The sequence below is a fragment of the Neoarius graeffei genome, chromosome 12, assembly GCF_027579695.1.
Source record: "Neoarius graeffei isolate fNeoGra1 chromosome 12, fNeoGra1.pri, whole genome shotgun sequence".
NCBI lineage: Eukaryota > Metazoa > Chordata > Actinopteri > Siluriformes > Ariidae > Neoarius > Neoarius graeffei.
The window spans coordinates 4,038,504-4,054,650 of NC_083580.1; the positions used below are offsets into that span (position 1 = coordinate 4,038,504).

General features: G+C 41.3%; 1 protein-coding gene across 1 annotated transcript; it reads right to left on the reverse strand.

The window, feature by feature from the left end:
• Positions 1-1,081: 1,081 nt before the first annotated feature.
• bxdc2 (brix domain containing 2) lies at positions 1,082-15,197 on the reverse strand. The gene is made up of 10 exons (XM_060934964.1): positions 15,035-15,197; positions 11,645-11,756; positions 8,245-8,288; positions 8,081-8,151; positions 6,178-6,227; positions 5,656-5,729; positions 5,519-5,569; positions 5,340-5,441; positions 3,034-3,162; positions 1,082-1,577 (listed from the first exon to the last, which is right to left on the reverse strand). Exons 1-10 carry the CDS (start codon positions 15,167-15,169, stop codon positions 1,317-1,319), a joined length of 1,029 nt encoding a protein of 342 aa, XP_060790947.1. The 5' UTR covers positions 15,170-15,197; the 3' UTR covers positions 1,082-1,316.
• Between the last annotated feature and the right edge of the window lie 950 nt (positions 15,198-16,147).

A 16,147-nucleotide genomic window follows, 5' to 3' on the forward strand; every position in this document is an offset into this window, starting at 1 on the left:
TTTATCATTTAATTATATATAATAAACCAATCCTGTTTATGGTATGTAAAACACTTTTAATTTTCATGCAGCCACAATAACTCAAATACAACTTGGAAGCCCAAATACTGTCAATATAATATAATATACAGTATTATTCATGGATTTCATAACTAACATGTACCTACCAAATATAACACATGACCATGATATATTACATGTCAGTTATGGATGCTCCAAATGCATATTCATATCTGCTATCACAGAGGGTTCTCAGCGTGGAGTCCGGGGACCCTCAGGGGCCTGAGAAGCAGGGAAATTAAACTGTCTTCTTCTTCTTTCAGCTGTTCCCATTAAGGGTCACCACAGTAGATCACGATGATCCGTATATTTGATCTGGCATAGGATTTTACACCGGATGCCCTTCCTGACGCAACCTTCCCCAATCTATCCGGGCTTGGCTCTACCGGCACTAAGTATGTACTGGCTTGTACAACCAGCACCTGGGTATTTTTACCTAATCTGTCTTTGAACGGTGGGAGGAAACCAGAGTACCCGGAGGAAACCCACACAAACACAGGGAGAACATGCAAACTCCACACAGGAAGGTCGCGAGGTTTGTACCTGGAACCTTCTTGCAATGAGGCGCCAGTGATAACCACTGCACCGCTCCCAAGAAAATTAAACTGTGATTATTCTAAATGTAGTTACAGTGGTTGAAACCACAACCCCGCCATTATTAAAGCCTGACGGGTCGTTTGATGTGAACGGTTTCAAGCTAAACTTTAATAATTAAACATAATTACAGTTAAATGGTTCCATAGCTACAAGAAATCTGAGAACCATGGAGTTATATTGAAGATTGTTGAACTCACATCCTTCAGCTGTTCGGCGTTGGTTCTGTACTCGGCTAAATTAATTAATTAATATTCATAACCTTAACCACTTCAAAAAAAAAAAAAAACTGGAACAGAGCAAACTAGCATGTAACCAGTAATTTCGATAACTTTGTTCCTTCCTTAATGCCTGAGGACTGAAGACATCATTCTCATTTCTTATTATTTACCTACAATAAATAAATAAGAAAGACCAGACCAGGACGAGGTGTTCATACTAACGGTTTAATGTTGTAACAAATGCAACAAATAAAATGTACAATTAAAACGGCAGTATGTATTCAGAGATATAAAGATGGTGGTGGTCCTTAGAGAAGAACACTTTTGAGACACGCCCTAAAAGTAATTCACAGCCTCTTTCTGTAGAGCTGACACTTCAGGGCTGGGGGAAAAAAAATTTAAATGAGAGGACGAGGGAAAAGGTGACGCAGTGCAAGCTCTTCATCGGAGGCCTTTGCGTTTCAGCAGCGTCCTCTTCTTCAGCTCGGTCAGCTTCTTCTTCTTCTTCTTGTTCAGTTGTGGCTCCGGAGCCTCGAGCTCCACCGTCACTGGTTTCTCCTCCGCCGGCGTGATGAACACGTCATCTGTCACATCATTCGTCATCACTTCTTTGGGCTCGTTCCTCTTTTCCAGAAGGATCTGCTTCACCATCTGCTTCTCTTTCTGTTTAGCGGACATACTGAGCCGCACCATGCGCCGAATCTGCATAAAGAAAGGGAGAAGAAATGGATGTAACGGGATTAAATGTCCTCTGAAACGTCTGCAAGTACAGACATAAAAAAAAAAAAAACCTAAAAACACTGAGGGTGCCATTACTTTTCATTCCATCCATTATACAGACTCCTCCAGAAATATTGGCACCCTTCATGAAAACAAGGCACGATAGTAATATTATTTGTTACAAAAGACTGGTTTCAAAATTATTAGCGCCCTTACAATTGATATTTTGGAAAGAAAAAAAATATATATAAAATTGTATTATCCAATTTGTGCAGGTCAACAACAACAACGTCTCATTTGTGTTGAAATATTTGACACATGCACAGCCCCAATGTTTACATTTAAAGGAATACAGGACATTTTTTTTACAACTTGTTTTCAGTTTGTTTTTCCTTTTAAAAATATCAATTTGTTTATAATCTATTTAAACTAAATGACGGGGGTCAATAATTATCGCACATCCTGCATGTCTGATAGAAAATCCAATCATTTAAATACAAAATGTATTTCTAATAAAAATCAGAAAGAAGGTAATTAGTTTGTCTTTTTGTCCAAGTGGAAAATCTGAATTGCGCCTCATCTTTCTTCTTCCAGCTGTTCCCGTTAGGGGACGCCACAGCGGATCTGTTCTGCATATTTGACTTGGCATAGATTTATTTTTTTACATTGGATACCCTTCCTGACGCAACCCTCCCCAGTCTACCCGGGCTTGGGACTGGCACTAAGTATGCACTGGCTTGTGCAACCCCAGTAGCTGGGTATTTTACCGAATCTGCATGTCTTTGAACTGTGGGGGAAACCGGAGCACCCGGAGGAAATCCACACAGATGTGGGGTGAACATGCAAACAACACAGAAAGACCCCTGTTGGCCATGAGGTTCAAACCCGGAACCTTCTTGCTGTGAGGTGACCGTGATAACCACTACACCACTGTGCTGCACTGAATTGTGCCTAATGTTTATATAAATTTCATACAATCTTTTTTTTTTGGGGGGGGGTAATGAAGGGTGCCAATAATTCCGCATGGTCTGTGTTGTAATATGTAACTGCTGTTTGAACACTAATGTGGAGTAACAAAGTGAGACAAACCCAGGGACAAAACAGTTGTGTGTGTGTGTGTGTGTGTGTGTGTGTGTGTGTGTGTGTGTGTGCGCGCGCGTGCGCAAAACACAAAGCTTCATCATGAAGTATTAGAAGGTCAAACAACAATGTTTAAAAAAAAAAGAAAAAAAATTCATTTGACTCATTATTGTAGTAATAAAAATAATGATTACGATAATAATAATAATAATAATAATAAAAAAAGGAAAAAAGGGAAGGCACTCATTTTCTGCTCTACAACACTGATGCATATAATTTTTAATAAATATCAATTCAAGAATTTCTTTCCTTTGTCTCTAAAGTTCTACTTGACACACAGAGCTGAAGAGCCACTTACCGCGTTGGGTGACTGGAAATGAGGGTTTTCATAAAGCGTCGGTCCACCGAAGCTGCCCTGGAAGATTTTAATCAAATTGAGGACGAAGCGAGGTCCGATTTCTACGAGAGATGCGTCTTCTTCGATAATCTGTCAGAAGCGTTTATATTTTTTTTTTAAATAAAAAAAAAACAGAAAGAAGAAAAATCTTTAAGAATGAAGCGCAGTAAAGCTGATAAACGATGTACAATATGATGCTCATGGGGGGGGGGACTGTTCTATGGTACTTTATTTAATGTCTACAAAAATAGGTGTCTTTTTATTTAGTGTATTTAAAAGAATTAGGATTTACACTCAAATTAAATGAACAAAATACTGAAAAGGGAAAAAAGACATTTTTACAACTTAATAATTAAAGTAAAAAACAATTTAACACCACTTTAGCAGCTTGCAGTCAGTCTGTCATAATAATAATAATAAAAAAAAATTTATTTCTCTCCAGTGAATGTGGATATGAGCAACTGTGCGCTCTGATTGGCTACTCTACTACTAGGATATCAGCTCATATACCGTGAGTAGAGAAAAACAAAAATGGCCGAGCATGTTGCTGAACCAACTGAGGATGAAATAAAAACTCCACTCGAAAACAAAACCCAAAAATAAATAAAAATCAATCAATAAATGAAAGCAACAAAATATGGAAAGAAAGTATTTGATGATAAAAGCATATCTTTATTTTTCAAGAATTATTATATTATTATTATCACATTTTTCACAAATTGCTCCTGTCATTTCGCCGGTCTGTTTACATTTGAAGCGGAAATTATTTTGTCGGACGTTTTGTATAAAGTTTTTATTGATCGAATTTGCAAAAAATAAAAATGCTCCGTTTCTCAAAATCCAGAGAACGTGGCTATAATAAAGCAGTTATCCCACTCTGTGCTATGCGCCTCGTCGGCTATCAGCTCATGTACGACTCAAGTTCGTGGAATAACTTAATCAGGGCTTAATTTGAGCCGGAACATGATGGAACAAGATCCGTAACCTCCGTTGTCGGATCCGGCAGCTATTTTCATTTCATTCGGTGTTCCGGCAACTATTTAAATGGATCAGATCACCTCCGTGACCATCACAAAGGGAAAAAAACAATCAAACAATAAATTAAATAAGTAAATAAAAATTTGTTTAGTGTTCGGTTTTGATTTTGATATCTGTTGTTGATTTCTCTCCTATGACATCCACAAAATCTATGCGAAAGGGGAAGGGGGGGGGGGGGACATGGGGTGTATACTTCCGCTCAATAGAACACCGGGTTTTTGTAGCCGTTAGCTTGCGCTGTGGAAAAAATGGCAAAAAAACCAAGAAAGCTTACTAAAATTTTTAAAATGAATTCTCCAACTGTTCCTTTATTTCTTAACTATTACTTGAATTGATTGCACTTATGTTTGCTGGCACTGCTTTTAAATTATTCTCTTTTTTGGGCTTTTTCCACCTTTATTGGATAGGACAGTGTAGAGACAGGAAATGAGCAGGAGAAAAACAGGAAGGGCTCGGAAAATGACCGCAGGTTGGAATCGAACCCGGGTCCCTGGATTTATGGTATGGCGCCTTATCCACCTGAGCCACGAAGTGTAAAATGAGTCATTTAACTCATGTCTTGTGTGATCTGATCTCCAATGGTGAAATAAACCGGTTGTGATATGAGTACAGTCTGTTATTTTAGAAGATAAATTTAATATATAATTTAATATATAGCCTAATAAAACATTATATTTTATAACATAATATCACGACATATTACTGTCTGTAACTGTTTGTCACTAAAGCGTTTTCTAAGATCATAATGTCTGATATTATTATTTTTTTTACACACACAATAGGTGTGTGTGCGTAAAGTTATAGTAAACCACCCCCCCGCCTTTTTTTTTTTTTTTGAGTCACCGGACCCACCCACCTCCTGCGTTCCGGGACCTCCCACTTCACAAATTAAGCACTGAAATTAATTATATCAATATTACATCACCATATTATGATCATCGCTTTCTAGTATTAAAATTGTTGTAAATTGACTTCGTGTTACTGACAGAAGGGTTAAAGGTTAAATCTCAGTAAAGCGTCAGCGATGTAGTGCAGCAACAATAACGGGACAAAACCTAAATCCTCTCTGAAGCGTCTGCCTTGGTGCAATATGATCACTGCAGAAAGACATAAACCTGAGACATGAAGAAAAACCTTTTACACACAACACACAAACAAATGAAAATAAACGTGTTGCGCTTCATCGAAGCGTCTCGTCGTTGAGGCAAATACAGCGCCGTGTTGTTCACCTGATAATTTCTGAACCATATTCTGCTGTCGGCGATGGTGAAGGTGAAGACGTGATCCACAAACGGCTGGCTCCGGGGATGGTACTGCGGCGTTGAGAAAGTCTGCCAACGAGGAAGAGAAAACGTGTTCAATATCACGCTATATGAGCGGCGTTAAAGCACAGGAAGTGCAGACGTACCTGAATGAACAGCTCCTTCAGGAGGGCGTAGTGAGGCTCCTTATCGAATTTCTGTCGAGTCAAACAGACGTCATCGTCAGCAGAATGCTCATGAGCGCATGAATAAAGAGCAAATAAAAGAATCGGTTCTTTCTTACAGGATCGAACGAGAGCAGGGGTCGGGATCCTTTGAGGCAATTTCCTGTCATTTTCAGCTCCGCGAGGGTGTGGACTGAAAAAGAAAGATACAGCGGCGATGAAAAAATAATTATAATAATAATAATAATAATTCACAAGTACACAAAATCCTACAGAAGTCCTCGACTGCTTTTATTTATTCTCCTACAAAGTCAAGGCAAACAGCAGCATCTTTCTGAACTGCAGCGTCACAGAGTGACGCAACACACTCGGAAGAAAGCGCTATCCGCCCTCTTCTGCATACTCATAGCTAGTGTCTCCCTAACTGACAGGTGATAGCTCTGGTCCAGTTTGCCCCTCCCACCCAGACAGCACAGCCGCTTTTTGCTCTCTTGGACTCCCGTCATTGCTGAGATTTGAGCCTGTGATCTCTGAACGCTTTCCTTTTGCAGCGAATGTAATTTCATTTCAAAATAACGCATTTGTTTGTGTGCAAACGATGAAATAAAAATCATTTCTGACTCCAACAGGGTAAAACTCACGGTTCTGAACCAGGAACTTGGCTGAAGGTCCCTGAGGAACATTCGAGATCCTGTAAAGGAGAATTAAAGGATGAATAAGTTTCATGAATTACACACTCACACACACAAAAAAAGCCGTCTTCAGTATTGTTGTACAATGTAGAAAATAATCACAATACACAAACACCTACGAATGAGTCGAGTCAGGGTGTACAAACTTTTGACTGGTACGGTGTGTGTAATTTATATATTACACACACACACACACAGTGGTGCTTGAAAGTTTGTGAACCCTTTTGAATTTTCTATATTTCTGCATAAATATGACCTAAAACATCATCAGATTTTCACACAAGTCCTAAAAGTAGATAAAGAGAACCCAGTTAAACAAATGAGACAAAAATATTATACTTGGTCATTTATTTATTGAGGAAAATGATCCAATATTACATATTTGTGAGTGGCAAAAGTATGTGAACCTCTAGGATTAGCAGTTAATTTGAAGGTGAAATTAGAGTCAGGTGTTTTCAGTCAATGGGATGACAATCAGGTGTGAGTGGGCACCCTGTTTTATTTAAAGAACAGGGATCTATCAAAGTCTGATCTTCACAACACATGTTTGTGGAAGTGTATCATGGCACGAACAAATGAGATTTCTGAGGACCTCAGAAAAAGCGTTGTTGATGCTCATCAGGCTGGAAAAGGTTACAAAACCATCTCTAAAGAGTTTGGACTCCACCAATCCACAGTCAGACAGATTGTGTACAAATGGAGGAAATTCAAGACCATTGTTACCCTCCCCAGGAGTGGTCGACCAACAAAGATCACTCCAAGAGCAAGGCGTGTAATAGTCGGTGAGGTCACAAAGGACCCCAGAGTAACTTCTAAGCAACTGAAGGCCTCTCTCACATTGGCTAATGTTAATGTTCATGAGTCCACCATCAGGAGAACACTGAACAACAATGGTGTGCATGGCAGGGTTGCAAGGAGAAAGCCACTGCTCTCCAAAAAGAACATTGCTGCTCATCTGCAGTTTGCGAAAGATCACATGGACAAGCCGGAAGGCTATTGGAAAAATGTTTTGTGGACGGATGAGACCAAAATAGAACTTTTTGGTTTAAATGAGAAGTGTTATGTTTGGAGAAAGGAAAACACTGCATTCCAGCATAAGAACCTTATCCCATCTGTGAAACATGGTGGTGGTAGTATCATGGTTTGGGCCTGTTTTGCTGCATCTGGGCCAGGACGGCTTGCCATCATTGATGGAACAATGAATTCTGAATTATACCAGCGAATTCTAAAGGAAAATGTGAGGACATCTGTCCATGAACTGAATCTCAAGAGAAGGTGGGTCATGCAGCAAGACAACGACCCTAAGCACACAAGTTGTTCTACCAAAGAATGGTTAAAGAAGAATAAAGTGAATGTTTTGGAATGGCCAAGTCAAAGTCCTGACCTTAATCCAATGGAAATGTTGTGGAAGGACCTGAAGCGAGCAGTTCATGTGAGGAAACCCACCAACATCCCAGAGTTGAAGCTGTTCTGTACGGAGGAACGGGCTAAAATTCCTCCAAGCCGGTGTGCAGGACTGATCAACAGTTACCGCAAACGTTTAGTTGCTGTTATTGCTGCACAAGGGGGTCACACCAGATACTGAAAGCAAAGGTTCACATACTTTTGCCCCCACAGATATGTAATATTGGATCATTTTCCTCAATAAATAAATGACCAAGTATAATATTTTTGTCTCATTTGTTTAACTGGGTTCTCTTTATCTACTTTTAGGACTTGTGTGAAAATCTGATGTTGTTTTAGGTCATATTTATGTAGAAACATAAATTATAAAGGGTTCACAAACTTTCAAGCACCACTGTAGCAATGGGAGATTTCAAAAATCTGCCAACATTCAATTCTCCAAACTCACCACATGTAAAGATCCTTTTTCTTCTTCGCTTCAAAGAATAAGCACTTATTGCAGTTTTTGATCTCACACACCTGCAGCACGGAGACAAGAACCGAAACGGAAAAGCGTCAGGAAATGATCGGCGTGTAGAGAAGTATACGAGAAGAGGTAAAGAAGGTTCGTACCTCATTCACAACAAACAGTTTGTCTTTTCTGTCCATTTTGGTGTCTGAGGAAGGAAAAAAAAAAAGTGAAAGGATTATTTTCAGTCGAGTTTATTTTGATTACAGGATCCTGCTATTGGGGGGGGGGGGGGATTCACACTAGCGAAGATTTCACACGATGCTACTGAAGACAAACAAGGAGAAACACACACACACACACACACACACCGTTCAAACTACGGGGGTACTCGGGGGATCCGAGATCCCCTGAAACAGACATGAGATCCCTTGAAAACATGATTTGGGAAATGTTGGGGGGTCTCTAAAATATTGGCAAAATGATGTTTATTGACATAGCAATCGTGTGTAACGGGAAACATTTGCATATCCGAAGTGTTGTGTTTACATCAAAGATAAAATAAACCGATATGACAACGACTGCTGCTGCCAGGTTGGGGACACAAACTAGTAGAAAGGAAGTGTGCCAACAGTGCCAACACACTTCCTTTCTACTAGTTTGTGTCCCCAGAATTTTCCCATGACTTCTATCCGTGTTTCTCTAGTTGCCCCTCTTTCTCACGGTTGTTTTGCTACAATGTTTGTAGTGGGTGTGGCAGTAGGTTGGAGAAAGTGTTTATCATTCGGTGCATCTTCAGATCATGCGAGTGCTAGTCTTCAGCGTTAGCCATGTTGAAAAGAAAACAAGGTACTCTTTCGAGTTTTGGATTTGTTAAGAAAAGTAAAGGGCGGCACGGTGGTGTAGTGGTTAGCGCTGTCGCCTCACAGCAAGAAGGTCCTGGGTTCGAGCCCCATGGCCGGCGAGGGCCTTTCTGTGTGGAGTTTGCATGTTCTCCCCGTGTCCGCGTGGGTTTCCTCCGGGTGCTCCGGTTTCCCCCACAGTCCAAAGACATGCAGGTTAGGTTAACTGGTGACTCTAAATTGAGCGTAGGTGTGAATGTGAGTGTGAATGGTTGTCTGTGTCTATGTGTCAGCCCTGTGATGACCTGGCGACTTGTCCAGGGTGTACCCCGCCTTTCGCCCGTAGTCAGCTGGGATAGGCTCCAGCTTGCCTGCGACCCTGTAGAAGGATAAAGCGGCTAGAGATAATGAGATGAGAAGAAAAGTAAAAATTCCGAGGAGCAGCAAGACGGTTCTTCAGCAGATGACAGTGGACAACTGTCCGCAACCACCATCGCTGCACCTGCTGGGAATGCCGGGCCCGCTGTCAGCATGCAGCAGGATGAGCAAGCAGGCAGCGTGGAGCTATCTGCCGGTGAGTCCACATCCACGGGCCTCTCTCACCTGAGCATCTGGAGCAGCCAGCAGTGGACAGAGTGGCTGTGGCATATTCGTCTGCTGTGGGTTTGGAATCGGTAGCCTGACCGATCGGTAGTTCATGTTTGTGGTGCCATTTGTTTGTTGACGCGTGTTGAAATGGAAGATTGGTTGTTGACATGATTTCCAGTGATGCTTTGGTGCTGCTGTGGATCAGATGTGTTGAGTAGCCTGACTGGTTTTTTTTTCTTGCGTGTGGTATCATTGTTGACGCGAGGTTGTTTTTGAACATGCCAATGCGGACACGATTTCCCCTGATGAGTTATGACTTCAGACGCGATGCGTGTGTGGAGTCCGCGTGATATGTGCGTAAAATAGGCTTCTCATGTGTTTGGAGATCTGCGCTCTGAGACAAGCGCAAGCACCCCCCCCCCAAAAAAAAATATCGGCATAGTTCGAACACTGCACACACACCAACAATTACTAATCATTTGATGAGCATTTATTATTATTTTCCCCCAATCTACAATTGCCCACTTTATCTAATTCCATTCATCCATCCATCTTCTTCCGCTTATCCGAAATCAGGTCGCGGTGGCAGCAGGCTCAGCAGGGTATTCCAGGCATCCCTCTCCCCAGCAACGCTCTCCAGTTCCTCCTGGGGAATCCCAAGGCGCTCCCAGGCCAGATGAGATCTATAATCTCTCCAGAGTGTTCCGGGTCTACCCCGAGGTCTCCTCCCAGTTGGACGTGCCCAGAAACCCTGCAAAGGAAGGCGTCCAGGAGGCGTCCTAATCAGACGCCCAAACCACCTCAGCTGACTCTTTTAGACACGAAGGAGCAGTGGCTCGACTCCGAGATCCCTCCAGATGTCCGTGTCTGAGCTCCTCACCCTACGGAGAAAGCTCATTTCAGCTGCCTGTATCCGCGATCTCATCCTTTCGGTCACTACTCAAAGCTCATGACCACAGGTGAGGGTTGGAACGTACCGGTAGACTGACTGGTAAATCGAAAGCTTTGCCTTCCAGCTCAGCTCCCTCTTCACCACGACAGGCCGGTACAACGCCCACATTACTGCTGACACTGCCCTGATCCGCCTGTCCATCTCAAGCTCCATGAAAAAGACCCCGAGATACTTGAACTTCTTCATTTGGGGCAGCAACTCAATCCCAACCTGGACGGAGCGCGCCACCATTTTCCAGCAGAGAACCATGGCCTCAGAGGTGCTGACTCTCATCCCAGCCACTTCACTCTCGCTGCAAATCGTCCCAGTGCTTGCTGAAGGTTGTCCAATTCCTTAATTCTATTTTACCTTGTTTATTTCACTGAGAATTTATTACCACTTTCAGGCTTATAGATGTACAAGTTCATATTACATTACATTTTAATTTTCTGCTTTCTTTGGACTTTGAGCTTCATTTTAACATAAGAGATTCTATATAAATAATAATAATAATAATAATAATAATAATAATAATAATAAATGAGTCAAATGAAAACCCTCTTATGATACAACATAAATAAAACATTTATTTTTTCCTGCACGCTCAGTAAAACTTGTAACACTTGCATCGATCAAAATGTAGATTATGTAGATAAATGGGACGACTTTGTGACCCCTACTGGGAATAAGCCATGCAAAAACAAGGCTTTCGTATGACTCACGATTATTATCTCATCTCATCTCATTATCTGTAGCCGCTTTATCCTGTTCTACAGGGTCGCAGGCAAGCTGGAGCCTATCCCAGCTGACTACGGGTGAAAGGCGGGGTACACCCTGGACAAGTCGCCAGGTCATCACAGGGCTGACACATAGACACAGACAACCATTCACACTCACATTCACACCTACGCTCAATTTAGAGTCACCAGTTAACCTAACCTGCATGTCTTTGGACTGTGGGGGAAACCGGAGCACCCGGAGGAAACCCACGCGGACACAGGGAGAACATGCAAACTCCGCACAGAAAGGCCCTCGCCGGCCATGGGGCTCGAACCCAGGACCTTCTTGCTGTGAGGTGACAGCGCTAACCACTACACCACCGTGCCGCCCCACGATTATTATTATTATTCATTTAAAAATCTCTCACATACACAAGCTCATCAGGAGGCTGTGTTAGAAATAAACCCCAATGTCGACAGTCACCTGCTTTCGAGTGAGGCATCATGGTCTTGAGATCTTGCATCAGGTGCCGCGTTCTGAAGTTGATCCCACGAGAAGAGAAAACTAAAACCCGTTCCTTGTTTCTCCACTTTCCCTGAGGGGGGAAAAAATAATGAGCAAATGAGTTAATCCTTCCTTGATTTCAGTCAATTCTTTTGTTCAACAAAAAATATTAATTCATCTACAATGAGATGCTTTCAATCATGGTTTGTAATTACTATATATTAAAAAAACCAAACATTTTGTATGACGAACCCACAATCACATTTTATATAAACCTGTACATTTTGTTCTTTTTCTCTGTTGCCATAACACTATCCCCCCCTTATCTGCACTATTTCACATGTTGCACTATTATTGTCACACTTCCACCACACCTACAGCTCCCTCACGTCACTGAGTCACTTTGCACGGCTCTACGCCACGAGTTTATACACACCGCTAATGGATGATGTTGTGCCACGACCACTTCTTGTTTGTTGCTGTCTTTTGCGAGCAATTGTCTTTATTTTATTCTATTTAAATAAAGGAACATTTTACAACCCCGAGTCCAAAAAAGTTGGGACAAAGTACAAATTGTAAATAAAAACGGAATGCAATGATGTGGAAGTTTCAAAATTCCATATTTTATTCAGAATAGAACATAGATGACATATCAAATGTTTAAACTGAGAAAATGTATCATTTAAAGAGAAAAATTAGGTGATTTTAAATTTCATGACGACAACACATCTCAAAGTTGGGACAAGGCCATGTTTCCCACTGTGAGACATCCCCTTTTCTCTTTACAACAGTCTGTAAACGTCTGGGGACTGAGGAGACAAGTTGCTCAAGTTTAGGGATAGGAATGTTAACCCATTCTTGTCTAATGTAGGATTCTAGTTGCTCAACTGTCTTAGGTCTTTTTTGTCATATCTTCCGTTTTATGATGCGCCAAATGTTTTCTATGGGTGAAAGATCTGGACTGCAGGCTGGCCAGTTCAGTACCCGGACCCTTCTTCTACGCAGCCATGATGCTGTAATTGATGCAGTATGTGGTTTGGCATTGTCATGTTGGAAAATGCAAGGTCTTCCCTGAAAGAGACGTCGTCTGGATGGGAGCATATGTTGCTCTAGAACCTGGATATACCTTTCAGCATTGATGGTGTCGGGGCGGCATGGTGGTGTAGTGGTTAGCGCTGTCGCCTCACAGCAAGAAGGTCCTGGGTTCGAGCCCCGGGGCCGGCGAGGGCCTTTCTGTGTGGAGTTTGCATGTTCTCCCCGTGTCCGCGTGGGTTTCCTCCGGGTGCTCCGGTTTCCCCCACAGTCCAAAGACATGCAGGTTAGGTTAACTGGTGACTCTAAATTGAGCGTAGGTGTGAATGTGAGTGTGAATGGTTGTCTGTGTCTATGTGTCAGCCCTGTGATGACCTGGTGACTTGTCCAGGGTGTACCCCGCCTTTCACCCGTAGTCAGCTGGGATAGGCTCCAGCTCGCCTGCGACCCTGTAGAAGGATAAAGCGGCTAGAGATAATGAGATGAGATGAGATTGATGGTGTCTTTCCAGATGTGTAAGCTGCCCATGCCACACGCACTAATGCAACCCCATACCATCAGAGATGCAGGCTTCTGAACTGAGCGCTGATAACAACTTGGGTCGTCCTTCTCCTCTTTAGTCCGAATGACACGGCGTCCCTGATTTCCATAAAGAACTTCACATTTTGATTCGTCTGACCACAGAACAGTTTTCCACTTTGCCACAGTCCATTTTAAATGAGCCTTGGCCCAGAGAAGACGTCTGCGCTTCTGGATCGTGTTTAGATACGGCTTCTTCTTTGAACTATAGAGTTTTAGCTGGCGACAGCGGATGGCACGGTGAATTGTGTTCACAGATAATGTTCTCTGGAAATATTCCTGAGCCCATTTTGTGATTTCCAATACAGAAGCATGCCTGTATGTGATGCAGTGCCGTCTAAGGGCCCGAAGATCACGGGCACCCAGTATGGTTTTCCAGCCTTGACCCTTACGCACAGAGATTCTTCCAGATTCTCTGAATCTTTTGATGATATTATGCACTGTAGATGATGATATGTTCAACCTCTTTGCAATTTTACACTGTCGAACTCCTTTCTGATATTGCTCCACTATTTGTCGGCGCAGAATTAGGGGGATTGGTGATCCTCTTCCCATCTTTACTTCTGAGAGCCGCTGCCATTCCAAGATGCTCTTTTTATACCCAGTCATGTTAATGACCTATTGCCAATTGACCTAATGAGTTGCAATTTGGTCCTCCAGCTGTTCCTTTTTTGTACCTTTAACTTTTCCAGCCTCTTATTGCCCCTGTCCCAACTTTTTTGAGATGTGTTGCTGTCATGAAATTTCAAATGAGCCGATATTTGGCATGAAATTTCAAAATGTCTCACTTTCGACATTTGATATGTTGTCTATGTTCTATTGTGAATACAAGATCAGTTTTTGAGATTTGTAAATTATTGCATTCCATTTTTATTTACAATTTGTACTTTGTCCCAACTTTTTTGGAATCGGGGTTGTATCTCTTCTCATCTTATGATATCAGAATTGACCGACATCACCGATATCGGACATCGTGTCAAAACTGATCAGTTTACAGTACGATGTTTATTTCTAAACAAGGTTTTCACGAGGCTGAACTGCAGGTGGCAGAGATGAAGATGTTGAGAGGGATGTGTAGGACGGCTTGGAGACAAACTGAGAGAGGTGAGATTGAGAAGGTTCGGATGAGTAAAGAGGAGAGATCCAGGGTATACTGGGAAAAGAATGCTGGAGATGAAGTTGGCAGGTAGAAGGAAAAGAGGAAGAACAAAGATGAGATTTATGGATGTGGTGAAGGAGGACATGAGGATGGTTGGTGTGTGATGGAAGAAGGTACGAAGGACAGGAGGAGATGGAAGGACATGATACATCCTACCATGAGAACTTCCACTCATTACCTCAAGTCAATTTGTGTATTTTGTTTTACTTTGTTGTATTTCAGGGGTCTTTAATCAGTGTGACTGTAACAGTCTGCCAGAACACTCCACACTGGACAGCAGGACAAGGATGTAGTACAAAATACCAAAGCAAGAGAGTTTATAGGACACACAGGTTTCATGGAAAATGGAAAGGGTGTCTATAAATAAATAAATAAATCTCCATGCGAGGTTCTCAAACAGTCCGAGAAACGTTTTATTTGCAATGATGAAGGACTTTTATCTGTAACGTCCCTTCATTTTCAGTATAACTGCTATTATTACTCAAGTGTAGTGCAATATAATATAATATATAATATAATATAGTGATGTGATGTTGCTGCTCGGATCCAGACTTTCATCTGATTGAAGTCAGAATTAAACAATAGATTAAAAATCTCACCAGAGAAACCGGAGGCGGAACCGCGATCTCCTCTTCCGTCTGAACATTTTTCTCTTTTTCTCCATTTTCTACAAACTTAACTTTCTTTTTCGGTGTCGCTTCTGCACCTCCACGTTTTCTCTTGGCCGCCGCCATCTTGACTACACACACCACGTGACCTGCCTTGACCCGGAAGCAGGAAGTAGCGACACCAAAACAATCCAGAACAGCCAAAAGGACGCCAGAGCGCCGCGCAGCTCACGGAAAGTTTACACAAAATAAACTTTACACCATTTCCGTGTTAAAATATTCCTGTTATTTTTCCACACAGAGCATGAAAATAACTTGGTTATTTAGACTCTGAGGTACCACTCGTGTCTCACTGATATCATTTACAAAGTAAATGTAAAATAAACCACCACTAAACACATCGTTTAAAGTTTCCTTCACAACAATATATGTGTTTATAACTTAATAAAGATAAATAAATTTAAAACAATTAATTAAATCTGCACAATATACAGCAAACATTTTAGAAAACAGTACTTGGTTCATCCCAGCCATCTTTGTCTTTAAATATAATCATTAACCAATTACAAAGGTGCTTGTTTTTGCATTAACGTGTAAATATATTTAACATCTCATGCTTGAAACATTTATTTATTTGTTTATTTATTTTTACAAATCATCCATTACAGGTGATGAATAAAGTACATTTTATTTGTGTCCCTGCTATATGAAAACCACTCAGTGATGAAAACATTCACCCCGACAAAATATTTGGAATATTCCACAAGTCACATGTATGGGCAACACTGAGTCACGTGATCTGAATTTTCTGAGGATCCTGTGAAGAAGAAGAAAATACAGTATATTCTCTGGAGATTAGATTAGATTAGATTAGATTAGATTACAGAATAAACAGAGAATAGAAAATAGAGAAAACTTCTAGATAAATTAAGTATTTACACACACACACACATATATATATATATATATATATATATATATATATATATATACACAACCCCGATTCCAAAAAAGTTGGGACAAAGTACAAATTGTAAGTAAAAACGGAATGCAATAATTTGCAAATCTCAAAAACTGATATTGTATTCACAATAGAACATAGAC